The 27,696-nt window shown below is 42.1% G+C and overlaps 1 protein-coding gene across 5 annotated transcripts in view; it reads right to left on the reverse strand.

The window, feature by feature from the left end:
* Positions 1-27,696, reverse strand: part of taok3a (TAO kinase 3a) — a 63,570-nt gene that overhangs the window by 13,678 nt on the left and 22,196 nt on the right. For 3 of the 5 annotated variants that reach the window (XM_035165109.2, XM_035165111.2, XM_035165110.2), the window contains exons 2-14: positions 25,547-25,670; positions 18,501-18,749; positions 14,860-14,931; positions 14,391-14,492; positions 14,110-14,155; positions 13,207-13,303; positions 12,190-12,303; positions 10,528-10,619; positions 10,233-10,326; positions 7,100-7,181; positions 3,833-4,000; positions 2,367-2,564; positions 225-365 (exon numbers count right to left, since the gene is read on the reverse strand). In XM_035165109.2, coding sequence (XP_035021000.2) covers positions 225-365; positions 2,367-2,564; positions 3,833-4,000; positions 7,100-7,181; positions 10,233-10,326; positions 10,528-10,619; positions 12,190-12,303; positions 13,207-13,303; positions 14,110-14,155; positions 14,391-14,492; positions 14,860-14,931; positions 18,501-18,632 — 1,338 coding nt within the window. In that variant the 5' untranslated portion in view covers positions 18,633-18,749; positions 25,547-25,670. Of the gene's footprint in view, positions 1-224; positions 366-2,366; positions 2,565-3,832; positions 4,001-7,099; positions 7,182-10,232; positions 10,327-10,527; positions 10,620-12,189; positions 12,304-13,206; positions 13,304-14,109; positions 14,156-14,390; positions 14,493-14,859; positions 14,932-18,500; positions 18,750-25,546; positions 25,671-26,775; positions 26,995-27,696 lie in introns of those variants that run through there. The other 2 variants (XM_035165112.2, XM_035165113.2) reach the window with 2 other exon arrangements.

Below are 27,696 nucleotides of genomic sequence, written 5' to 3' on the forward strand. Positions count from 1 at the left end.
ACATTTTTCCCAGCTCGGAGACATTACGTCACACTCAAAGTCCACGTCCTTCACAAATCAGTGACAGAAACAAAACAATTCCTCATCTGTGATCTCGTGTGCTGCTGCAGTGTAAACACAACATCTGCGAGAAGTTGATTTTTTGATTTTCCCCAAACAACACACTTTGTCAAGGTGATGAAAATGACCTCACAGGCACATAAAACACGTTTTGCTAAACTCACCAGAGAGGCCGATTTGATGGTGGCGAAGCGGCTCTGGTTCTTGTAGTTCTGAACCTGACTGCTCTTGTCGGAGGAGGCCGGCCTCAGCTCTGGTCGGTGGTCCCTGTGGAGCCCATCGTCCCAGTTGTACTGATGGTCCTGCTTGGAACACAATGAGGAGAAGTCACAGAGTTTTCTTCTTTTAATGAGACTGAGGTGAACAAGTCATACGTCATTTGCCTGGGAAGTTATAGCACTAAGGTGATAATGTAAAGCTGATATGTCAAAATTAAAAGATGACCAAAACTTAAACTTGTGGATTTCTGACTTTGAACATCGTTGGAAATCATTTTGATAATGTAAGAACAAGTCAACAAAATACACAACATAGGTCTAGTCTGGAATTGTTACACATTATACGTTTAAATGAGACATATTATGATCATATTCATAATTTGTGTTATCACTTGAAAATGTTAACATGCTCTAATGTTCAGAAAACACATCACTGTCCTCATACTGCTGCAGCTCCTCTTTTCAGCCTCTGTCTGAAACACTAGGCTCTTTAAGGCCCCCTCCCGATAAAGCCCAGTCTGCTCTGATTGGCCAGCTGGCCCACTCTGTTATGATTGGTCAACCGCCTCGAGTGCGTATCAGAAATGTCGGCCTCAGCTCTTGCCTTACCAGGAGGTGAACCAGACTAGCTGTCAGCTGTGCATAATGCAAATGTGGGGTAGTGTGATGACGTGTGACATCACAGTGGTTTGAATGACGAGGTGTTTCACGTGACTCACAGACTTTTGGCTATTTTAATCTTTCATCACAACGAATGAAAAATCATCAAACGTCTCCTTTGAACTCTGCATTAGTAAAACTCTTTAAATAACAAAATTTCCCATTAATGTTTAATCACACGACATCTAATTATCAAAAGGAATCATCAGCCGCTGCTGAAACTGTGTCAATCGTAACCTTTCAAAACACGATGAAAAGTCAACACTCGAGAGTTGATTCATGTGAGAAGGGATCTTCATCAGCGTCTCACAACAATATGTGTCACTTTCACTTGTTCTCAGTTCAGCCCCCTGAACTTGAAACAACACAACTGACTGTGTGCGTATTCACACACTGTCAAATCACAAAAGAGCAGATGAAGAAAGAGAATGACGGAGCAGTGACAGCCCTCTCTTCACACATCTTTCAGTCATATGTGGTATTCAATGAGAACGTTAGGCATTGTGTTGACCTCTGTGTAATGTGTGACTGTGTGTGTGTGTGAGTTGTAAGAGCCTGTGTGTGTGTGTTTGTGTGTGTGTTGCTTGTCGACATGTGTACACAGCCTTTGTTCTTGGAGTGTGAACAGTGTCTGTGATGAACTTGAAGCAATCTGCCAAACAGTGAGGACTATGTCGATGGTTTCCATGGTTTCAGGGGGGGGAGGGGATTACACACACACTCGTGGAAACAGTGAGAAAAACCAAGAGGATGTTTTCAACGGAGCAGTGTGTCGTTTCCATTTCTGGAGTGTTGTCATTACCACATAAAGAAAGTGGCGTGGGGTTTTATGTACTGAGGAATACGATTCCTACAAATAGGAGTACATGGAAGGGTGCTACAAGAATACTACTATCCATCCATTATCTATACTGGTTGGCTGGAGTCAGTCCCAGTTAACGTTAAGGTTACACCATGGAGAGGTGGCCTGTCCATTACAGGGGCGATGGACAGAGACAAACACACTTACTGGCAATTTAGAGTCTATAATTAATCTGACAACATGTCTCTGGACTGTGGGAGGAAGCTCGAGTTCCCACATATGAGGAGAACATGCAAACTCCACACAGGACGAGAGAGGAGAAAACAGAATGGAAATCAGTGGAATGAGGAGTTTATAATACGATAATGTGGGAATATAATAATAATCCTTTTTTTGATCCACTATGGGGAAATTACACGTGTAACCACCATCACCAGATATCAGCAAAGGGGATAAACATATATTGGCCATGACATGGTTTCAGTGAAGGGGTTCGTGAGCTCATCTGCTCAGACAGAAGATTTTGTGATCTGCTGAGAACTTCTCACTGGTTTTCAGTTTGTGACTCCGTTGGTTTTGGTTATGACTTTTAATCGCTCTTCCCTCATCTCACCCATGACCTTTACCTTTTTGGTGTGCGGCGAGGAGTCCAGGGTGCTGCCGTAGTCCTGGGGGTGCATCATGGTCATGTCGGAGCAGCTGTCGTCCAGCACCTCCTGCATGCTGTTCACGCTGCTGCTCTGGCTGCCTGTGCTGACCGAGGTGCTGGGGATGGAGTGGTTGCTGCCCAGGCTGTTCATCTTACAGCTGGCCGCCTCGCTGTCCTGCAAGGGAACGTCCACACACATGCATGAAGACGTGGTTCCACAAACGGGCACTTAAGAGTCATGGAATGGTGCACAGATGAAAATATACACTTGTGTCTTTCATGGTAATATATGCAGAACTAATCTTATTTGTGTTCTACCCTAACTCTTCGGATGCTTGTGTCATTTCGTGGTGTCAATGTGTGATCATGATGCATAAAGCGGAATCTAACTGCACAGCTTTAAAGAGCAGCGCAGTCTTCAAGTCTCCAGTAAGAGACTTGTAGATCAGGAGGCTATAATCAATCTTTCCACTGCACCCTGTCCTAAAACCAGAACGCTTTGGGACTGCAGGGTTTTATACAGTGCAGCGTTCAGGGGTGTCTCGTTGCACTGAGGTCTGGTGGCTGCTCTGGATTGCATCACGTGGTGTAGGATGACAGGACTTGTGGCTGCTGGCTGCCCGTGCCTGTTCATGCTGCCTCAGACCAGGTCAACTAACGGGCATTTCAACCCGACGTCAGGCTGCGGCAGCTGCAGAAGAAGGGCTTCTATAACATCCGCTTGAACAAAGACACCTGTCCTCTCCCTCTGTACTGCGAGTCCCAGATCCTCTGTTGGATGCTGCACTGTTGACTCAGATCAAGTGAAATCAGTCTCTCACTGCAGAGCAATTCTGTTCTTAAATTAGAATTAGAAACTGATGGGCTGCAGTGGAAAAGGATTGGACGATCAATCCACTGAGAAAAACGTGTGATCCAACAATTCTGTTAAATGTTTCAGTCCATTTCTAAGAATAAATGTGCAGCCTCTCCGACCTGTGTTCGTGCTGTTGCAATATATTTTTCGGAAACTGTAAAAGTGACCTGCAGAAATTCAGCAGTGGCAAATAAAAACTAGCTGCTGCACAAAGAGCTGTTCACCTATTCAAAGTGAAGATCGGCTCGGTGCACAGAACCCGAACTGGAGAATCAGTTGTTGTTGTTGTTGTTGTTGTGAATGTGCTGTTGTTGTGATTGACAAGGTCACTTGCGTTGATGAGTCTCAGCCGCCGCTGCTACAGAGCACTGGTCGCTGCTTTGTCAAATTTAATCATCATCAAAATGTTGAAAAGCATCCTGTCTTGCAATGTTAAAGAAAGTGATCCTGGAACCCTACCATCAAATTTCAGGGAAATCCGTCCAGTTTTTTTTTGTGTTATATTACAGAAGAAAATATATATATATATTTATTTTCCACTGAAACACTGTCCAATCAACACCCCCCCGTGTCCCTCTTCCTCCCACCTCCTCCTCCTCCTGGCTCTCTCCCATCAGCCCGTTGTGTTTCTCCTGGTAGAGGATCTTCTTCATCTTGCGGTACTGCAGGTTGTCCAGCTCACGCACGGCGTCCTTGGTCCTCTGGATGAGGTCGAGGAGAATACGTGGCGACCGCTCCCGACGCACGAAATCATGCTGGACAGAGAAAGAGAGGCAGAGCGTCAATTAGTAAGTTGGGTCTTAAGTTAATTAGAAGAGGATAGAAGGAGGAAACAAATGTACCCTTTTTTTTTTTTATTGCTGACGAGCAATATGGAAATGCGTCTGTGTTCTACTGCAATTACATTTCAGGGGTTTTCACCTAAAATGATTTACCACAGACTACATGTTACAATTTACAGCAATTTAATCTACAATTTAAATATTAATAGCAAATAATAAACAATAAAGTAAAAGAAGAAGACAGTGTTTGCTGGATTAGATCGAATAAGATAAGTTACTTCTCAGCAAATACGAAAAACTGTGATTTGAAGCGCAGCTTTAAAGATCTAAATATATATAAATTGTGTTTGAAGGAGATCATATTTTACATCTTTTCACTGCGCTGCTTTTGACTTATTTCATCCATTCATTTCAATAAACACCACAACTGTGCCTGTCACTAGAGGGCGCCTGCAGGTTGCTCAGCTGATCCTGGGACTCTCATCTTCCTGTGAAAGACTGTTCATAAAATCGATTTTCTCAAATACTCCTGATCCTCTTCTTTCCAGTGATTAATGTCTTCTCTGTATTTTCCTCTGCATTAATGACGGCTTTAATTAAATTATAGCAAGAAACAGAAACAACTGTTTAAGAATATGATGATAATGAGAGGCTTTTAGGTCCACAATTAAAAAAATGTATTTAAGGGTTATTATAGAATCATCATTCTAAAGTGAGCGGTGACTCATATAGATTTTTAAGCTATGACAGGTTCGTCTGTAGTTCGATGACGGTGTAATTTGGTGTCTTTGTGTATTTATGAAATTATTCAACCTGTTACATAATCAGGGCAGAGTTGGGGGGGACAGGGCTGGTGAAAATAAACCAAAAACACAACATGTTCTCTGCCCGGCTCCTCTACCCACTCCACCACACACTCACACCTCCTCTTAGTCACTCTCATTCATAAATTATTGTGCGCTCGGCTCAAATGGCTAAAAATGTTTCCAACGTCAGACTAAAATATAAATATGACGAGATGTGAAAAAATAAAAGCACATTTTAGGTCCATCTCCCTCTCTCTCTCCCTCTGCACACCTTCCTCTTCCATGTGACAGATGCTGGTGTAATGGGTTAGTCAGGACACGGGGGGGATGACATCACTGCTCTGAAAATAGAGATGAGAGTGATTTGTCCCGTTTTCTGACGGATGGAGTGTGGGCGCGCGCTCGGCCACCCCCGACCCATCAGCCAGCGTAAGTTATCTCCAGGATTCTTCCTCATTATGGGGGTGGTGCTAAGAAGAAGGGACATGACACGATGTTCTGTGTTGCAGCGTCGCCGGCCTCTTCTACCAGATTTACTTTGTAGGGGATCGGCAAATTATGATCCTAAATACTTGTTATCGTTTAGTATTAACTCAGAGTTCCTGCAGGTGTAAACAAGTTAAATTTAAGACTTAATATCATTGACTTTATATAAAGATGGACCACGAGTCTCCACCTTTGAATACAAACGCTGCCCTCCTGCACATGTCAAGTCTGCACAGTCGAGATCGTGGAGCCGTGGGATCGACGTCCCGCTGATTCTTGCACCTGACCAATCACGAGTCAGTCTCAGCTGTCAATCATGTCATTTCCTCCCATTTTTTTTATAGCAATTGAACACACATCAGTGTGATAACAACTACACATAATTCAGATAGCAGATGTGACGCCGTTAAAAACACGACAATTAAAACGCGACCAAAATGAAACGTGATCATGAATGAACGTTGACATAATTAATAATGTATTTAAGACCTGTGACGTTATATTTCAAACACATTTAAGACTTTTTAAGGCCTAAAATCCAGATTATGAAATTGTCTTGACTTTCTTCTTTCCTGTAACTTGATGGTTTATCTTGACTTGATAAAATTATCCATTTGAACACAACCTCTGGTTATACACTGGGACTATATGTGCTTTGTTGTTTAATTTACAGAATCATCCACCCGGAGATATTTTTAGCTGTTGAAGAGAGTAATTTTCGCATAAACGCATTTTCGCATGAGTTCTTATGGGAGGAGGCCACTGAGCGGTTATTATTTCATTATTCATATAATGAGTATTACTCTGAGCGAGGTACACAGGGAGTGTGTTTAACCTGAACCCAGAGCAGTGATATCTCAAGGCCACAGATTAGTGACCTGATTTCCCCTGTTAAGAGCTTGGAGGGCGTGTGTGTGTGTGTGTGTGTGTGTGTGTGTGTGTGTGTGTGTGTGTGTGTGTGTGTGTGTCTGAGAAGTGAAAGTGGGGAATTAATCACAGGCTACACCACAGCCCCCCCAAAAAGCCCTTCAACATAAAGCAGCCCCTTCGTCACTGATCTGGTCGGGTCACTACTTATCCTTCTTTAATGGTTTTTCAGACTGGATTTGGGTCAGGGGTCTAAATGTCGATCGCATCCCGATGACAGTCCAGACCCTCTGGTTTAACTGCTAGAGAAACCTCACACCTTCAGAAGGTGAGGCAGGTGTGAACGCTGCTGGGCTGTTGAGCGTGATCGCCAAGCACATACAACTCTTAAAGGATCTATAGGTTTATCTGATGGTCACAAACAAAAAGATCAAGTGGTCAGGTACAGGGGAATGTTCATTGTCCAAATTCTAGGCTTTAGAAATATAATTTAGGTTTGTTTTTATTATGTTTAATGTTCATTTGACGCCACCTCCGTAGTTCTCGTTTTTCATTTATCCTGTCATGCAACTCGCTAAATGATGGATAGACAAACCATTTAAAAGCTCATATCAGTTGTGCACGGATCAAAGTGCTGATGTGAAAGCAGCGAGCACACAAGCTCTATGGGGCCCTGAAGGATTGAAGCTACACAAGAAGCAGAGTTACGACAAATGGGGGACAAAAAAGGAATAAAATCAGAAAAAGGCAGTTCTCAGCAGGGGTTCCTGCGCTTGGAAGAATACTCTGTGTATCTGTTTGCATATTACAGAGCCGTGGGTGGGTGGGAGTGACTCATCCACATTGGCTCTGGGACTAACTGAGGCAGGAAGTGAGGTCACGGCTGCGGGGATTACAAAGCAAGCCCACTCACTCTTAGCAGCTCCCCCGACGAGGGTCTGTCCTGAGGAATTTTCAGTAGGCAGTAGTCGACAAAGCTCCGGAAGGGGTCAGACCTGTGTAAAGAGGAGTGAGATGGAGGTTATAGATCAGAACAGGTTAAAGAGATTACAGCAGTGATGGTCTAATGACGGGCTGCGTTCAGCCGCACAGACTGCACCCACTGTCAAGGGCTGTTTTTAACGTGATGGTGATTAATCTTCTGTTGTGCTGTGTTTATCGTATCAATTAATTAAACCGGAACAATCCCATGTAATCCCCCCGCGTAGCCCCATACATGAACCATATACGGATTATGTAAATATGCGGAGCTATAAAAAATATAGGCCACTGGAGCTGTGGAGCACTGTGCCACTGACTCAGATCTAAAAATATGATCACGATAACACAGTGTATGCAACACACCGTTTCAGGTTGTTGCTCTGGGTCATTCACACACAGCCCATGATGCTATTTAGGATTTTGTCCGTGAAAATGAGTGTTTAGGGCCATTCCAGGGTCAGTGACTGCAACAAAACCTCCAGCTCATTTTTTTTAGTGAAGGTATGTGAAGTCAGGGTCTTTACAGTGCAGCCTTGTGTTTTCTGTGCAGTGAGGTAACACTCCAGAGCCGATGTCTCTACTAGTCTCATCTGGCGGTATGTTGCTAACGCCTCGGGCCGCTGGAGCTCCTCCAAAAATACCACAACCCCGCGCCACCCCACACAGTCGCTCGCCTCAGCACGATGGTAGAAACCAACGCTAATTTTACAAAAAAAGGCCGATCACAGTCACAGGCGGCGAATTCTGACTCGAAACGTTTCCCCCTGCCTCGTTTCTCCGAGCCCACAATACGTGCTCTCCTGTAAAGTGTGAAAGTGAATCCTGATTTAATTGAGAGCTTAGGTGGAAGACACAGAAAGGCCAGTGGTGCCTCCGGGCTGTTCTGAGGCAGGGAGAGAGCAACACTCTGCTTCTTCCCGGCACAAGATGCACACTTGCAATAACTTAGTTAACGCATCGTAATGACTTCATCGCGGAAAGTACATTTGGAGAACTGCTGGCACAGGAATCATATAGTGATTCACGAGTGCTGTTTTCCTCCCTTGACAATAACACCTCATGTGCAGTGTGTGAGCAGCGTCGACAGCAACTCGGAGGAACGCTGGATTATTTGCTGCCTTGCTGTTTCACTGATAGTAGGGTTTTAATCTAGTTCATCTACTTCTTTACACATTCATAAAAATATCTTCTTGTCTGCTCAGCAATGTAAAATAATAAAGGATAACTATTGGTTATATCATGTATATTAACGTGTAAACTATGCTATAGACAATTTTATATGGACATAAATATTCTAATATCAAACTGATTAAGACAATAGTCTGAACAAGACACTGACACACAAATGATGATTATCTTCACCTGAATAAGGTCATGCTTAGAATAAGCGATTCTCAAATTAGGATCTTAAGACTCATTTTGGAAACATTGGTGTCCATGTAAACATTGTCACAGTCAATGCAATTATACAAAATGTGTTCTTAAGGTATTTATCTGTTATTTGAGAACATAAATCATCAAATGGCTCAGGTGTGGTGACTTTGTTGTTTGAGTGTTTAAAATCGTTTCATGCTCCAGTTACTCTTTTGTTTAGAGCTGATTAATCTTCCTAAAATAAGTCCTCCATTCAACAATGAACACCCATTGTGTTATTACTATTTACGACACAGAAGAAAAATAACCAAATCTGTCTTTGTTACCGTAGATATATTCTATATCAGCAGAAATCAATGATCAGTTTATTAATTTTAGCTACACTTAACTTGAAAATGTCAAATTCCATTAAGGCAGAGCGACCGGCCCTGACTGAAGTGAAGTGCTTCTTCCGACACTGTGTGATGGGCTGATGCTGAGAAGAGACAGCAAAGAGCTGTTTAAAACCTGCTGGCCCAAATTAAATTGCTTTAAGTTTTTCTCTTTTTTATGTCTGGAAGGATCGTCTCTGGAGAATCTATTAGCATCCACAGTCATGAGCTGTGAGGCTGATAGCAGCCTAAAGTAATGCATAAAGCAGGCTGTGTTTCCACATTACAGCCAGAACACAGAGCGTCAGCAGAGAGAAACGGCCTAGTTAGCAGAGCAAACAAAAAGAATAATAGAATAATATTAGAATAATCACACTGCTTTGTTGTGATGCTGATAAACATGACAACGTGCGTGTGAGCGCGGCGGGAATGACGAGAGTATTTTCACAGTGTCTCTGTGGCGGAGGCTTCTCAGGTAATTACATAAGAGACTTAAGAGTGCGACCTTGCACGAGGCCTGTGGCTCGGATCACAAGTCGAGCAGATTAACAAAGGGATGTGTTTTACTCTGATTGAGCCCGGATCGGACGGAGCTTTAGTATTTACAGTAGACTGGAGATATTGTACCAGCAGCTGGATTTTATTTAGATTGAAGATGAACGAGTTTGATAATTTGATGGTTTTTTTATTCAATGAATGAGCACTTATGCTCCGAAGCAACAATTTGAAGTATCACACTAACTGAGCGATGCATTTAAAAAAGACATTTGTTTTAGGGCCACTTAAAGTGAAAAAAAAATCATTTGAGGTTTTTTTCAGAACAAGGTCAAGAAAAATAATTTTACGATAATAAAGTTGTAATTTTAGGCTACTTGTCATTTCAGACGGGGAAACCTGTTGCCTGCGTTAGAATATGGAATGTGGAGCATCTTCTTAAGTTATACTTAAGTGTAGGTTTCAGAAATAACAAAACTTCTTTGGGCTCATCAGATCCTCAAGTATCAGGACTGAGATAAGGTTTTGTGAGAAAGTCTTTTCTGAAGAAAGAACCTCACAGACTTCCTGGTCCTAGTTATTTCTTAATATATTTCTGTTCTACCTTTCAGGTAAAAGAATGTAAAATCATTAAATTATAACTTTCTTCTTGTAATATTATGATTTTCTTCTCAATCACAACTTCTCATAATATATAAAATATGTTCTCAATATCTTTAATTTCTTTTATTTCCTTCACCGTGGTCCTAATACTTATTGGAACTCTTCAGACTTGGGGGGGGGGTAAATTAGAACTGTAATATTTGGGAAGCGTGTTCAACTCACCACTCATTGGACTGCAGCGTGGGAGAGTCGTTCTGGGCGATGTGATATAAGGCACTCATGGCGTTCATGTTGAACAAGGGCGGTTTGCGCTCCGCTGAAAAAAGAGACAGAGAAAGAAGAGGAAGAAGAGAGAGAGGCTTTAGTGCCAAAGTTTTCACCATCACCACAATCTGCTTGAATCAGGCAGATTTGAAATTAAACGTTTGCTGTGTCAACTTGTTTCATGCATCACTTTTAATAAGCTCAAGTCTGTTAAATATATACACTTTTAACCAGGGGGTAGATTTAGACTCACCCAGCTCAATACAGGTGATACCCAGGGACCAGATGTCCACCTTCCCCTCGTATTGACCCTCGTCCATGGCTAGGATCACTTCGGGAGCCATCCTGAGGTGTGTGCACACAAACACACACAGTTTAGCAAGCATGAGGTGAAATCCATGAAAATGGTATAATCTGCTAAGCCTCTCAGAGCTTTCAAAGACTCAGTTATGCTGTGACTGCAGCTCAGTTTTTCGGGAACATGTGTGTTTCTGTGAACATGACGCGTGAGACAAAGTTGTGCTGTTGGCTGCTGCAGGACCATCCATCACTCGTCCAGCTGTTTGGGACGAATTCATTCACCATCAAAGCTTAAAAGAGTTCTGTGTAGCAGGTGAACAGCGAAGGACATCACAGCAGTAACTGTATAAAATCCACCTATTATACTGAGACATAAACCTACGTCCTTTAGAGACAGTACAAATACAACAGCCGACTTTATGAAGTTGTTTAAGTTCTGTGCTTTTGTCTTTTGGACCAAAGATGGCAATAAGTAAATGCCTGTGTGTTACGACTGTAGGCGTAACACACACTCCTCCATCCTGTATTTAACTAGTAGTTATTATTGTAGTTGAAGCAGGATGAGTGGAACCTCACGCCCGATTGGACACCGCCTGGAGGTGTGGTTCCCGACCTTCCTACTTCCTCTTTGACCTAATTGAAGCAGCAGCCTGTCCAATCAGGTTCTTTAATCAAGACTGCGCTTCATTAAGAGCGGATCAACACGTCTGATCTTTCCAGTTTGCCAGCATGCTTCATTAGAGAACCTATTGTTGATTGATTTGTGTTTGTTTCGTTGAGTGAACTTTGACATCGTAAAGACTTCTGAGAATCTACCGTGGGACTGGGAAAGGTTTTTTAGGAACTGATACAACACTCACACATACACACTAGGAACAGTGATGCTGTTTCACTGTGTTTCTGTTCCAGTACAGTAGTCAGTTAGGTTTTGTTTTGACTTGGTTTTGTTTACTTTTGGTTGTTGGGTGAATCTGTAACTCCTGCTCTTTTCCCCTTCTTTTAGTTAAATCACTCATTTTCACCTCCATCAGTAAATACCTAACTTCAACCACCAACATCTGGTTTTAAGTTGCTACCCTTACACCTCATGAGCTGGGTCATAACATTGGTTTTAATGCGACAGGGTTATTAAAGAGAAAAAGAACAATGCTAGCTTAATATTTGGCATCATAGGACATCAAATTTTTGTACGTTTACTCACACGCTGCATCGATGACGACCAACTTGAGCGTGAGATATGCTCAGCCCTCTCACACCCTCATTAATTTTAATGATTTATTAGTTTAACTAGGTCGAATCTAAAATGTCTGCTCTGACTTTAATGTAAAAGCACTCCTGACGCTCATTCAGACACATGAACAGCATTTAGAACTGCATGTCTGAAAAGGGCTGGAGAGTGAAACACAAATGTGAACCAAGCAAATTCCTATAATTTATGAGACTAGCCTCAGGCATCGAAATTCAGAAATCACTGACGGCGTGAAGGTGAAAACCTGAAACTCACCCTGCAGCAACACAAGGCTACAAAAGAAGCCGACCTGTGCAGCACAATTTGTAATTTCTATGCAAAATCAAAGTCCTGTGTTTTCTTCCATGTTGTCATGTGTATACTAACCAGTAAGGGGTTCCCACAAAGGAGTTGGCAGGTGAGGCAATGGAGGCAGAGCCAAAGTCGGCCAGTTTGACCTGACCGAGCTCAGTCAGCAGGATGTTACCAGCTTTCACATCTCTGTGAGAGAAGAGAGAGGGATGAAGAGAAGGATGAAGAGGGGGATGAAGAGGGGGATGAAGAGAAGGAGCATTATGAAGACAAGATAGATGATAGCATCACAACCAAGAGAACGTATATCAGGCCCAAGTATCTTATGATTTTACAGGTGTACTCGTTTACTATATGTCAAAAAGACTAAATATGACAACAGTTATTCTCCTTGTCTTTAGTTAAGCCTAACATGACCTTAGTGGTAGTAGTGATCAGAGTATGGAGCGAGTTCCCATCGATACACATGCTCGACCAATCGAGAGTCAGTCTCAGCTGTCAATCATGATGTTTCACCCCGGTTTTATAGCATCAAAAAACTAATTTAAACCATTTAAGTATTAAAACCATACAATAAAATTACTTGAACATACATTAGTGTGATAAGAACTACCTAAAAAACATCTTTAAGAAAAAATATATTTGGCTTTTTAGTTTGGACGATGTCCCATGCACTAACATGGAGGAGTCAGGGTTCTGACCTATACTGCAGCCAGCCACCAGGGATGACTGAGACCCTTTGGCTTCACTTTTGGGAGCGGTCATGTCCATGTTTCTATACAGTGTATGGTGATGACAGAATAGGCAAAAGGATTCATACTGAACCACAGTTGGATGACAATCAAACAATTTTCATCATTAAAGCTAATATTGTGCAGAAGCGGTGCGACAGAAGGGCTGTTACCTCCTCACAGTGATGTTCAGCAACGACAAAACAAAAGTACAAACACAAGGTTTTACAGATTAATTAGTAAACGGTGCAATAAAGAGAGAAGACAAGTGTCTCTTATCTCGTTTTATCTTGTTTTAGTCGAAATCCCTGTTTGTTCCTGTGGGGAAACGTTTTCCAGTCGGAGAAACAAACTGACTCACCTGTGAATCATATTGTGGGAATGTAAGTAAGCCAGTCCAAGCAAGGCACCGTGGGTAATGGCAGCAATTTCCACCTCTTGGAGTGGTTTCTTGTGAACTAGGGGAGAAATAAGTGAAAATGATTAGGAAACTTGAATGACACAATAATGAACTATCAGCACCTTAATCTACTATTTGTACTTTCTCGTTGGATGTAAAACTGCATTTCGATGTACTTGTACTATCTGCAATAAAGTTTAATCTAAACTATATATGACAGTTCCACAGTACAGAACACTTTGTTGAGTTTGTATATGACAAAAGTGTAAAATATCTGATAATGATGATCACAAATAACCACAGGAAATAATCAGAGATCATCAGATTTGACTAGTTTCAGGAGAAGAATGAAGCAAAACCTCATGAACTCAGGTCAAAAAGGATCGGGACTGGTGTTTATATTCAGTTACCGAGTTAAAAGTGAGGACAATTAGGTTGAGAATAAAGTTGAGTCTAGAGCTGTCAACAAAAACTACTGAATAGATGGTAGAAGGATGGGAGAGGACAGAAAAACGGTGGAAACAGGATAAAACTAAAGTTACATCTAAAGTTCACTAGTCAACATGTTTATTCTCATTTGTTATCTATCTAAAATAAGATAAGATAAGATAAGAACTTTAAAAGCCCCATTATGGGGAAATAAAAAAGTAATAAATGAGTAAACATGCAATATAAACTCAAGGATATATGGAAAATTGCAATAGTATGAACAGTTTATAGCTCAATAATCCAATGTTTAGAGGTTTTTTGGCCTTGAGCAGCGCCTTTCTGGAAAAAGATAAACGACCTGACAAAGAGAATAAAGAGCAGTTTTATTTGAAGGTGTGGGCCCACGTTAAATTCTAAATAAATAAATACACTTACCCTCTAGTAAATCTGATGCGGAGCCCAGGCAGTACTCCATCACCAGCTGAAACCGAACACAGCTACAGCTCAATAACCGATCATTCACACTCAATCATAAAAGAGCTTTACGTCATGTTTGTGAAAGGTTATGAGGTGGTTCTGCAAACTGATCACAAGCTATTATTAACGAAACACAGTCAGTGGGACACAAGGAGAAATGATATGAGAAATATGAAAAGAAACAGACAAATATAAGAAGAGGATAAATAAGACGTGAACTAGAAGACAGATCCACTAACCCAGGCAGTGTTGTCTTTCAAGTAGCAGCCTTTGTACTCGATGGTGTTTGGGTGTCGCAACTGTCCCAAAAACTTGACCTCCTTAATGATGTCCTGCCACTTCTGCCAAAAGCAAAAAGCAGACGCACAGGTGGATAAACACAACAGGTACAACCACACAACAGCACAAGTGCACAACGCTGTGAGAGCAATGGCACAGCATCAATTTAGCAACTCGCACACAGGTACTGTGTTTTTTTTATCATCTGTTACATTAGTATACAGACATGGAGGGAAAGATTTAAATAAAACTGCAACAACACTGAGACTAAACAGAGGAATAAAATACATAAAATGTATACTAGTGTCTTGCTCCTGAAACTTTTCGATGGCAGACGTTTGTTCCAACGTTTTCTTCTGGGGGTGATGAATTATTTTCATTTGTTGTTGATGTTTATTGTCATTGTGTGTGTGGTGTGTGTTTTCTTACTTCGGTAGTCTGCTTGCCATTATAGGACATCTTTTTGATGGCCACCACCTCGTTGGAGTAAGAGTTACGAGCCTGAAAAGGTTGAAAACGAAAGAGATCAGATTCTGGTAAAGTCTTAAAAGTCTAAAATCTTACACAAAAGCAGACGCTCGTACATTAACCCTCCCACAATGTACCACAGGACTTTTTTCCCCTGGTCATAAAGCTCTATATCAATATTAATCAATATCAAACAACTCATTATAAAGAGGTAACACACTGCATTAAAGTAATTTCACTGTTGTACACAAAGATCCTGATGACTGATCGAGCAGATAGTGATTTTTGTTTAAACTTTGCGTTATGAATCCAGTGCAGTTTTCAGTCTAAAATTAGTAGAAATTCCCTTCAGGTGTTCTTGAGATATCGTGTTCACAAGAATGTAACAGACAGACGGACGGACAACCGGACACTAAAGCCTCAGTCTGGCCACTGGCTGTCGCCGGCACAAAGAGCTAGAGAAATGAAGATGTAATGTATCTACACACTATCATGAGAGAGTACAGAGAGAAACAGCATTCTGTGAATTGTAAATAAATGACTTTTCACCAGACACTACCTCATGAAGTACTTCAGAGGTTATTCAGAGGTTAACTTGCAAAACATCATAATGCACAAAGCAATACATTTCCATGTGAGTGATATGTTGGTAACAGCAATTTGAATTTAAACACATTTCCACCTGATCAAAGCGCTCAACAATGCGATTAGGCGGACGCCTGCAGCTGCTCGCTGCTGCAAGTGTTCACATGTGCCCCTGTTAAACCCGTGGCGTTAAACCCGTGGCGTTAACCTTTGAGGCGTTTGACCTCAGGGACGACTACGCTGCAGCTCAGCCTCAGCGCTCATCTCTGCCTTATCTCACTTACAAATAAATGGGAATTTCATGTCGAGATTCAAATGGAATTAGATTAACAGCAGGCAACTCTATTCCCGTCTGAGTTTTTTTTCAGATTCATTTGATCCGTATTATTGCCTGTCAGTTCATGCATAACAGTCATTCCCTCTGGCGTAGTGTATAGATAGGTGGCAGTAGAGAAAAGAAAGAAAAATCATGCAATGCTGAAATATTGAAATACATTCAGGGTAATTGTCAATGCAGAAGAAAGGGGGTGAATTCGTTCTACATAGAGCAGCGTGTGTTCAAAGCTCTGGGTGATGGGCCTGCATACTCAACACAGGGAATTCCCCTTGTTCACTTCCATAATGGAGTTCCTCCTTAGTCCTCCCACGCATTAACTATGAATGAACGTACAATTGCACTTATCTGAATATGCATGCAAGTGCAGGAATAATCTGGAGAATATTCATGAATTTACAGCGGAAGTCACTGCACCATTCTGTCATTCGCTTGAATTGCCAGATCACAACATACATTATCCCAAGGTACTTCACGTAATAATGTTGTGCATTTAAACTGTATCCATCTTACAGAAAATCAGTGCTGCAGTCATTTACTTCTTAAAAGTTAAGACTGGAGCTTGAGAAAAATTGATTTTTGGGAGCTGATGCCGATATTAGGGAGTAAAAAATTGTCTGAGACAGGTACATCGACAAAAATTGGTGGATTCGTAAGGTTGATATTTTACAGTTCAACCATACACCTTATTACAAATAACTAAATAAAGACAAAACTGAAATATAACCAAATATATATATATAGAGCTTGAATTAAGAAAATATAAGAGAAATATTTTCGATATGCACATATTTGCTGCTTTGTGTATTCTGTAAAATTAAAGTCTTCATGGCCCTGTGACGGTTTGGCAACGTGTACCCTGCCTCTCGCCCAATGTCACCTGGGTTTTGCCCCCCCCCCACCACCACCGTGAACCTGACACAGATTCCAATATTTCTGGTATCACGAGGCACCCCAGTAGATCAGTGGTTCGTAATATCGTCTCAGTGCAACAGGGTTTGAAGAAGTTTAAATTTTCTTCCAGTGACTCTGTACTGACTCCATTTCTTCAGGTGCTCGGAGGTTTAAAGAAATTCACTTTGATTTGGTTCCTAAAATGTCTGCGTCCTCCCGACTCCCCCTGCTGCTAAAATAAACAGATAAAAAAGAAGTGGACTTCTCATGTCAACATCAATTATTACAGTGTGCTCAAAGCAATGAGTTTAATGAGCAGCAGAGAGGAATTTAAAGACCCTGAGTTTTGCTTTTTGGGCTACAAGCCTGCTGAGTGATGTGAAGACTGCAGACAGAAAAAATTATGATTTTCTAATAAAGAAAAATAAATTAAAATGCTCTTTTCTTGCAATTTGCAGTTCATATTCTTCAAAGGATGCCACAGTTTGAACATCCATCAAAAATAAGGCAAAGAAACTATGATTTTAAGTAAGGTTAGTACAATAATAATAATGTCACACAGCATTTCTTAAGTATTTTTTATATATTTTTTGATGCACTATAATCAATTTGTTGGCAGTGCAGCCATTTTGGTATTTAAACTTTTTCGGAAATTTGTCGTCTTTATCTGGAATTTTCAAAAAGCCCTGTGAAACATTTTCACTAAAGCCGCTCGGGCTAATAGCTTAAGCTAACAGTGTGCCAGTTGTAATGCAAATGCAGAAGTATGTCAGTGAGCACAGCACTGGCAGGATTTAGAGACACACTGGAGCCTGTTAGCCAGACGGACATGGGCACCAGGGCGGCTAGTGATGTACTGGGGATGTGTGTGTCTGTGTGTCTGTGTGTGTGTGCATGTATGTGTGTGTGTGTGGGAATGACATGGGATAGAAGGGGATAGTAAAGCCCTGGCAGCCGGGCAAATCCTGCCCCACTATCAACGGCTTCTCTGTTTTTCTATACCAAGAGAACATCTGTCTGAGGAGGGAGGGAGGAGACTTATCGCCCCCGGTCCAGCATCTGGAAGGGGGAGGCAGAAGAGAGGAGAGGAGAAGAAATGAAGAGAGAGCAGAGAGAGGCAGCGTCGCTTTCAACCCTCCTCCACGCAGCTTTAGAATCAAAGGCTTGATGAGTAATTAGTGATGATGAGATTAATAAGAAAGGCTACAGAGAAAGTGCTGAGAGGGAATCTGTCTCCACTTGTATTCAAAGAGCGATAATATCGTGGGCTGCACTAACATGTGTGCAAATCAGTGGATCAATAAAAGAATATGTATCTAGTTCATAAATAAATCAAAGCTCATCATCATGTGGTAAAGGGATTGGAGCGCTACGGTGAGTGGAGGTACGTCCTTCATTGATCCAGCTTCTCTTTCACATGCTGTCTTTCTGACCTACAAAACTCAAACTGAATCAATTCAAATAAAAGACGATAAATTCTTATTGATCACTCCCACAGAGCAAAAATGCAAAATGCTAAAACTTTTCAAACACACGTGCACTGAAGTCTGGACATTCCAGGAGCCAGACATATTCCTGCCTGTTCCAGAGGAAAATATGCGGAAAATGTCCGACTGAGCCGTGTGAAAATGCAGCAGGAAGATTTGCTGAATTCGCAAGCAAGTGGTTGTGTTGATGTGGTTTCTAACACACAATGGACGCAAAAATTGTTGTGTCCTGCCTCCTGTATAGTCTACAGAGGAGACATCCCCTGAATGTTACACACATTTTCCAGAACCACGGCACTTACAAAGTAGACGGCACCGAAGCTGCCATGTCCGATCTCGTGCAGGTCACAGAAGACATCCTCGGGGTCATCTTTGAAGAAGAGGTCGGCCAGCTCGGGGTCCTTCGGCACACCTTTCCGTGTGGACGACGGCATTATGGGCTGGACATGGGCTAAGCGCCGGGGACCACGCTCACATAAACACTGCTGCTGCTGCTCTTGCTGCTACCGCCGCCAGATGTCCACGATGGGCCCGGCATTGGCCAGCTAGACCTGGGAAACAGAACAGAGACAAAAACATTGAGCTGACATTATTGTTGTGCACTGCACTGGACAAGATTATCACATTTCACTCAGGTTAAATATGCAGATCGTCTGCAGAAAACATCACTTCCTGTGTGCGAGACAGTTTTTATCAGGCCCTAGAAAGGAAACGTAAAAACAGGCTGTGGTGAAAGTAACTATGAATATAATCAGTGTTAAATTAATTGTTATGTAGTTAAACCATAGATTGTAAAATAACTTCCTCCAGCGATCCTGAAGCGAAGGTAAAATATCCCTGATACGAATGCTGTCACCTTGCGCCAATGACATCATTTATGAACCAGAGTCGGCACAGCAGCGATCAGGGGATGGAGCTGCAGTAACGAGGTCATGCTCACACACGTGTTCGACCAATCATAGTCTCAGCTGTCACTTCTGATGTTTCACCCCATTTTATAGCATCAAGTAACTAATTAAAACCAAACGTATCAGAAACATAAACACTTTGAATGAACATCAGTGTGATTAAAACGTGTACTTTGACTTTTCAGTTTGGTCCATGTCCCAGCTACTAACATGGAGGAGACAGTTTATGACCTATACTGCCACCAGGGGTAGATCAACATTATTTGGCTTCCCTTTTGAGGAGCTGTCATCTTGTCCATCTATATTTACAGTCTGTGAGGTAAACTAATAATACGTACGGCAAAGTATTACACTGACGCACAAATAACTTTGGTTGGTCAACGACAGCGGGGAACATCCAGACATGGTCACATACAGTGTCTTCGGACTCTATCCACATTGGTGTGTGTGTGTCCATGGCTTTTTGTGGGTGTTTGCATTTGTGCTTCTCATGAACAGCTGACAGGTGATAAGACGAGGAAGGAGACAGTCCAACGATGACGCTGGCTGACTCGTCCTGCTGCCCCTCCGAGTCACAGTCACACTTGCTCATGTAAACATGTGCACACACAGAACACGTGACAGCTGAAGCTGAGTCACTGATGCACCATCTCTACACATGCATGCACACAGTGGAGCAGTAGCCCTTGTGCGTGCAGACACACACATTTACTGCTGACGGTTTTGTATCACAGGGCTACAGCCAGGCTGTGAAGCGTGTAGGCATCCCGGACAACCTGCTCCAGTTAGCTTCGCTGCACACACACGCACACAGTCAAACACACACACACACACACACACACACACACACACACACACACACACACACACACACACACACACACACACACACACACACACACACACACACACACACACACACACACACACACACACACACACACACACACACACACACACGCGCTCTCATTTCCATGTCTTTCTCTCTCTTGTGCACATCAGACAGATGCAGCAAGCAAATCTGGCTCCAAAGGCCAGCCCCACACAGAGCGAGCTGACATACAGGCAAAGGCAGCAAGACACACAAGCATCCAGGCCAAGACACTAAGCATCAGCATCATCCTAATCCCCCTGCTCTTAAAGGGATCCAAGCCATCACACCCACTCCAAAAATATCAGTCTTAAAGGCAAAGTCCTGTGCCCTCTCTCCCATGGCACCAGATGTACAGAGAGAGCAGCCTCAAGGCCTCGGGGGCATGACTTTAGGTACAGGACGGGGATCTAAGGCTGCAATGGTTCGCTGGACAACGACATCAAATGAGGACATCCTAACAGCCTGGGTTGTGTTTGGTAAAATCCGATCGAATACAGCAAACTTTAGAGACGCACAACACCCACAGTGACCTCGAGGATCATCATCATCACACAAAAACAGGGCTGAAAGCAGCTCAGAGCCGTTCTGCCAGCACTCTGTGTGTTCACTGTGTAGAGATGAGTCATCGTTTAGGTTTTAATTTTGTAAAATAACATTGAGCATTCAAGTTGTGACTGTAGAATTACATCATTTGATTTTTTTCTTTTCATGTTAACGAAGTGAGAGGATAGACTGTTTATAAAGATGTAAGACGCGTCTCCACTTCCTCCCATTGTCCAGAAATAAAGCACAAAGGTCCCGGATATGAACGCTGCCATCTTCCTTGATGATGTATGTGTTGGCTGAGAAAACCTGATTGAGGAGACACACACGCTGGCTCTTGTTATCCTCTGTATATTGAAACGTCTCCTGAAGCCGTGTGTCCGACCTGCCACCATCTACAGCTGTTTAACATCTCAGCATTTGCCGTAGCAGCCGGTTGTGCAGTCGCCTGACAAAAGTCGATTTCATGCCACTGAGATTTGATTTCCCTCCTAACAATGATCCCGAGAACAACCGCAGCTCGTCACTAACCGATCTGCAAGGATTCAGTTTGCCTGCTTACATAACGTGGGAGATGACATTTGCGGGCGTACACGTTTATAGCGTGAAAACATAATCTGAGACCTGCATGACAGAGGTGTGACGAATTATCCCTGAGCTGCAGAGTACAGTAACATGACTGCATGTAAACAGCCTGTAGATCTATTCATATACTATTAATGGTCACTGACAGTTCGGCGAAAAACCCATAAATTAAACTGCCATAATCTATCAGGCTTCATGCTCGTCCGGATGCCTCATGCGATGCTTATCTGATGATATCTGCTTGCTCATCTGATCAATGGGCTCTAAATATACAAAACACACATTGATTTGGTGAAAGCATATTTATATATTTACAAAATCTACTTAATGTAGATTTGTATTATTGTTTACACTTGTCTTTTGCACCTTTATCCACAATATGAACTTTGTATGTCCGTGTGTTGCATCAGCTCTGTGTCTAATCGTGCTCGAGATAAATCCTGACACAACCGCTCAACTCAACCCCCAACATGACTTTGCTGCTTTCAACAACTCAAATAAGATAAGAAATAATATGGGTGAAAGAAGATTGGAGAGAGAGAGAGAGAGAGAGAGAGAGAGAGAGAGAGAGAGAGAGAGAGAGAGAGAGAGAGAGAGAGAGAGAGTAACTGACAGATGGATAAAAAGGGAAACTGAACTACTAAGAGTAAAGAAGCAGCTTTACCCCATGTGACAGAGCTTTGAAAGCAGATCTAAACCAAGAGGATGAAGAGTCGGTGGACGGGTAAAAGAGAGATAAAAAATGGAGCAAATGAACACTGAAGTCATGTGATCGCTCGAGAGACTACACACCTCCCTCTCCCTCTCACTCTCTCTCACTCTTCCTCCTCCTCCTCCTCTCTTAAGATGTGTGAAGTGATGCAATGTGGCAACAACAGGTTGTAACACGGGGGCTTGATAAAGCTGTTACTAGTCCGGCAAAGGCTCGGTGTTTGGACAGTAAGTGTGTGTGTGTGTGTGTGTGTGTGTGTGTGTGTGTGTGTGTGTGTGTGTGTGTGTGTGTGTGTGTGTGTGTGTGTGTGTGTGTGTGTGTGTGTGTGTGTGTGTGTGTGTGTGTGTGTGGTTACTGGGGATCTATGAATGGTATTGTGCTGAGAGAGCTGATTAGGCAAATGGCTTAGACAGATTAAGCGCTTTGTGTGTGTGTGTGTGTGTGTTTGAGAGCGAGAATTATCTGCGACATGAGTACTACTGCACACCGCTGCAGGACACAGTACTTACATGTACGTGTGCCTCGCATGCGTGCACTTGTGTTTGAGTAGGAGTGTGCGCGTGTGTTTGTCACTGTGGGGGTGCACAATAAACTCATTTGCCATATACAATAAATAATTTATCATAAAAACTAATTATATGTATATGAGATTATAAGGTTTATGCTAATCTTGCCTAAACACGCGCACATGATTGTACTACAACTTAGTAATGACAGTCATTGACATAATACCCATAATAACCCTCACCCAACCTAAACCTAGTTCTAACCTTCAGTCTTAACCCGCAAACATCCCATTGAAAAAGTGAGGACCAGTCAAAATGTCCTCACTTTCCCAAAATGTCCTCAATCTGTAGGGTCTATGCTTAAAATGGTCCTCACAAAGATATAAGTACAGCAACACACACAGACACACACACACCACCAAAGTTTGACATGGATACACAAGAAACACACAAGCACAAACACGCAAACAAACACAAACACTGCTCCTGCCTCCAGGCCCCATGTCGGCGTAGCCATGACTAATTGATGCACCAACATGTTGTTGTAGAACTGAGTCCATCATCCGGCTGTTGGATCTGGTTCTACTGTGCCGCTACAGTCACATTTAAATGGGACACCACACGTTCTGCTCTTTTGCTAATTATACACCAGAATAATTTATAGGGGAGATCCCATCAGACAGAGCCAGAGTCTGACGGTGGACTGTGAAAAAGTTTAGGTTAGTAACACCTGAATACACGGTTAAATATTTAAAAACGCTTCGTGACGGGTTGAAAATAAAAGCCGGTCCAAATTCACGTCAAAAATATTGTGAAGACTTTGTGAAGAAAAGTTGGCTTTCAAATAACACAGGGATGATTGGATTTCTATTATTCTTTTCTAGTGCAAGGTCACAAAAATGTACAGGGATGATAGACAGGAAGTAATGGAAATTAATAGAATATAATACTGATATATTTTCATTTTATTTATCCTTTACAAAGTGACCAGTTCTTCCTCCATTTTATCCTATATTCATTCCTTCAGTGTTTTCTCTTTCATCTTTCACGCAATTTCTCTTTGCGGCTGCCCACTCTTCTCAATTTCTTTAAAAAACTAAGAAAACATCATTATTCTCTTTCATTTTTACACAGTCTCCTGGGTTTATTATCAATAATCTCTAACGAGGGTGCAAGTGAAGTACGTTTCTGATGTTCTGTGTTTCTTCGTCATGTCTGTGAACGTGCAGTATGTGCTTGCGTCGTATTTGCACATGCACAGGGGGTGTGTGAAAATAAATTTGCAGTATTACACTGGTGGGAGCGCACAAGTGTCCATATGTGTGTGTGTGTGTGTGCGTGCGTGCATGTGTAGCCTGTGGGTTTAGCGGCTTACTGGCCCCCCTCCCGGCTTTAGCAGGAGCAGGATTTAGACAGACTGTGGGAATTCTTACTGGGATTCAAATCACCAGGTCTAATCAGAAACAGAAAAAAAAAAAAGAACTTGCAAATCTGCTAAATTGTGCGTTGAGACATTGAGTGTGTGTATGTGCATGTGAGACGCAAGGAATAAGAATTACGTAATAATCTCATTCCCTAAACTACCATTATAACATTACGCAGAGCGGACTAAAGGCTTTAGAGTTGAGTGTGTTTTTGTGTGAAAGGTGCACATGTGCATGTATGACTGAGCAGCCTGGATCACAAACTCACTCAGAGAAAAAAATTAAATAAAACGTAGATCCCTGCACTTCAGTAATTGCGTCTAATAAAAACTTAAAGAGTGAGCAGATAGAGCCTCACATCTCACCACATTGCGAGGTCTCCGGAGAGCACTGTGCTGCGTATGTGTGACGTGTGCATGCGTGTGTGTGCATGCAAGTGTGCGTGTGTGTGCGTGCATGCCTCCTGCACGACATTAAATGGGTCAGCCTTGTTATGAATAATATAGAGGCCCATTTAAATGCACAATGCCGGTTTGCATTGTGATGATGACTAGAGTTTCTTATCAATGAAAAATATGAGAATGGCGATTCCTCTTGTGAAGTGCATGTTCCATGGTGAGTCAATAGATCTCTAGATCTCCGCTGCCCTAGAAAGACCTCATGTAGACCTCAAGTTCAGACATATGAAATCAGCCCTCGTCTTTCCTCGAGTCTATAATCTAAATTTTGCCCTCTACCTCACCCGATCACCTCAAGTTTGTCTCCCACTCAGGGTGTGACTCGTGGCACAGGATGTACATTCTGACACACCCGCCTGAGTTTCTGCTGAATCTAATGATCATTGTTGGCTCTCTGTGCCACGATGACATGTTGACAGATGGATTTATTGTAAATTATTGCCCAAGGACACGCAAGACTCCAAACCACAGAAACAAAACCTCAGTCACTACAGCTTCAAGAAAACTTAAGGCTATCATCATCCAACCATTTTCCACTGAAATATAGCAGTGTAGCAAAAAGTTCAAGTGAGACTTTGCGAGTTAGTAAGAAATGATGGTGATGACGACTCTTTCTTCAGAGGCAGATTATCACAAACCTCATCCAACCATAACAACGTGAAGGACTCATGGAAGGGCAGCATGGCTATGTCGTTTTAAAAAGACATCTCTTTTCATATGTAAAAGCAGCATCAATTTGTCTTAGGAGTGATGCATTCAAATCTAGTCCAACAAGTTACTGTCAACCATACAACTAGTCTGAGTTACTTCCTGTTTAAAGGTTTCTTTTGTTCATGCTGCCAACAAGCAACTTCAATTATCAATCAACAATTACGCTGCAGCAGAACCCATCCACAGGAATCCACGCAAACACACAAACAACTTGGAAAAAGTTTTGGTACAGGCAGAGAGAAACTTTGCCTCCTACCAGACTCAGCTTTAATCTGGTGTGACAGAGGGCTGGTTAGCTGTTATGTACATCAGTGAGCCGTCAGGGCAGCAAGCTCTCATTAGGAGGCAAACAAGACCCAGTTTACAGTCGACTGATGCCTCCGCTGGCTGTCTGGCTGCTACACGAAGGGGATTTTCACACACACAGACAAAGAGCGAGACACAACGACCTGCAGGGTGACCTCGATGAAACAAGTCAATAGATCACCTCTACAGCCTATTTGCATGATGGCAGCTATAATAAGATTGAAGAGATTAGAGTTTTCATTTTTAACAACATGATGATAAAAGAAAACAAATGCAAACACATGACGAGGTGTCCTGACATGACCAAAGAGTGAGACCTACCTGTAGGAAATGTGTAAAGGGTGCGTGTCAAGCTGGCCTCCTTCTTTCTCCTTTATTCTCTCCTCAGTTTAAATCCAGAGTCGACTTTTTGTCGACTTCCCTCATGACTGGAATAATACTGCACCTGAGATAAGAGAGAGGAAGAAACAAACGTAGGGTTAGATGGTTGGATTAAGATTTAATTCCTTCATTTAAGAGGTTAAATAGATTAAAAACTGAGGGCTAAAATGTTAAAAGGAATTAGTTGATGAATGGAATAATAATCTGCAGCTATTTTGATAATGGATTAACAATTTTTACAGTTTTTTAAGCAAAGTGGCTGCAGAGAGAAACAAATGGTTTCTTTAATGATTGTTGTTATGTAAAGTTATCGGAATATTCAAACAACCAATATATTTGTCAGTGATTCCCGCAGATGTTGTTATCAAACAGTTATGACAAAGAAATCGAATTAAGTCTGATATTTTACAGTTTGACCATAAACTTTATTATAAATAACTATAAAGAAAAAGAAAAGACAAATACGACCAAATATATAGAACTTGAATTAAGAAAATAAACACTCATAATACACATCTTTCTGCATTGTTTATTCCATTAAATAAAAGTTTTCATAATGAGAAACATAATCGCAGATACCAATAAGTCTGTGAAAGGCTGATTTATCGATCAGACTCTATAAGCCATCCTGATGTTGGCTGATTTTCTACATCTGCTTGTAATCTTCAGGGTCACGGTGAGCGCAGCGTCTTTCCCAGAATGCATTAGGCAGACAGTATCTCAAACTAAATGTCTTGACATTTTAAAGAAGGAAAGTGTCTCCTGTTTCAGGCTGAACACCTCCTCTTTCTCCCTCTTTCAAATTAATGAGTTCAAGGACGCTACACACGACGCTCTGGACAAACAGAAGCTCTCACACACACCCACAAGCAAGCACAAACACAATATTTTCCTTTCTCCCACACACACACACACACAAACACACATCCACACACTATACACATCGGATCAGAGCGAGTGGTTCTGACAGCGGAGTGCTGCCAGCTACTGGACTGTGTTTCGTTGTGACAAGCAGGTGGTGCAGCATCCACAGCGTTGCCACTGAACACAACCTTGCCCTCTCACTGTACACATTGGGATTTACAAGGCCAGCGCACAATAAAACCAACTGTAGTCTATAAGCAGCCCGACAATCAGGAAGTGCACAAGGTCTATTATTCAGTACATACATGACGGCTTGATTCCAGTGTGGAAACAAACGACTTCTTCTTCTTTCTTCTTCTTCTCTACATCTCCCATTTTATCCTTTTTTCATCTTGTCTACCCTGTGCTTCACCACCCTAAACCTACTCCTCTCTCTTTTTGATCGTGTCAAGCGGCAGATTGGTTGCTCAGAGGAACCACTTTCAATAATAAAAGAAGAGGAGCGGATGGAGGGATGAGAGAAGAGGGATAAAAATGTATTGTGCCCCTTCTGAGTGTCCCTGAATGATTTATAACACAAACTGACGCTTGCAAGGAGCCTCTGGGAAAGTTGTGGCTGCACTTCTCCTTCTCCTCCTCCTCCTCCTCCTCCTCCTCCTCCGTGCTCACTCCACCCTGCCTGGCATTTGTGACCAACCAACAGAAAGACATAAATAGATGGAGAGGAAGAGTGAGAAAACAGTGCCAGAGTGAGACACTGTGCTTGTGTCTTTCACTCAAGTCCATCTTCAAGAGGCTAAACGTGTACGAATGTCTGGGCTGAAACTGGATTATTTTCATCCTCAAATAATCGGACAAAGGTTTTCTTGAGTCACTGATACATTTTTGAGTTCATGAAATATCAGAAAATATTAAAGAGGACCGAGTACAAGTTTCCTTATCCCAAGATGACACCTTCAAATGTCGTATTTGTTTACAATCTGACGATATAATAGAATCACTAATCTCAAGTGAATCTTGAAGATCATAACAAGCATTTGTATCCGGTCTACTCACAGCATAATGCATAAACCCTTGTCTCCTCCAGGTTAGTGGATGGGACGTCAACCAAACTAAAACGTCAAAGTACACATTAAAGAAATATTTCTAAAGATGTTTCTGTATGTTCAAATGTTAGTGTTTCTGCTATGTTGGGTTATAAGTAGTTATTCGATGCTATAAAAACG

Source organism: Hippoglossus stenolepis, chromosome 9 (genome assembly GCF_022539355.2).
Source record: "Hippoglossus stenolepis isolate QCI-W04-F060 chromosome 9, HSTE1.2, whole genome shotgun sequence".
Taxonomy (NCBI): domain Eukaryota; kingdom Metazoa; phylum Chordata; class Actinopteri; order Pleuronectiformes; family Pleuronectidae; genus Hippoglossus; species Hippoglossus stenolepis.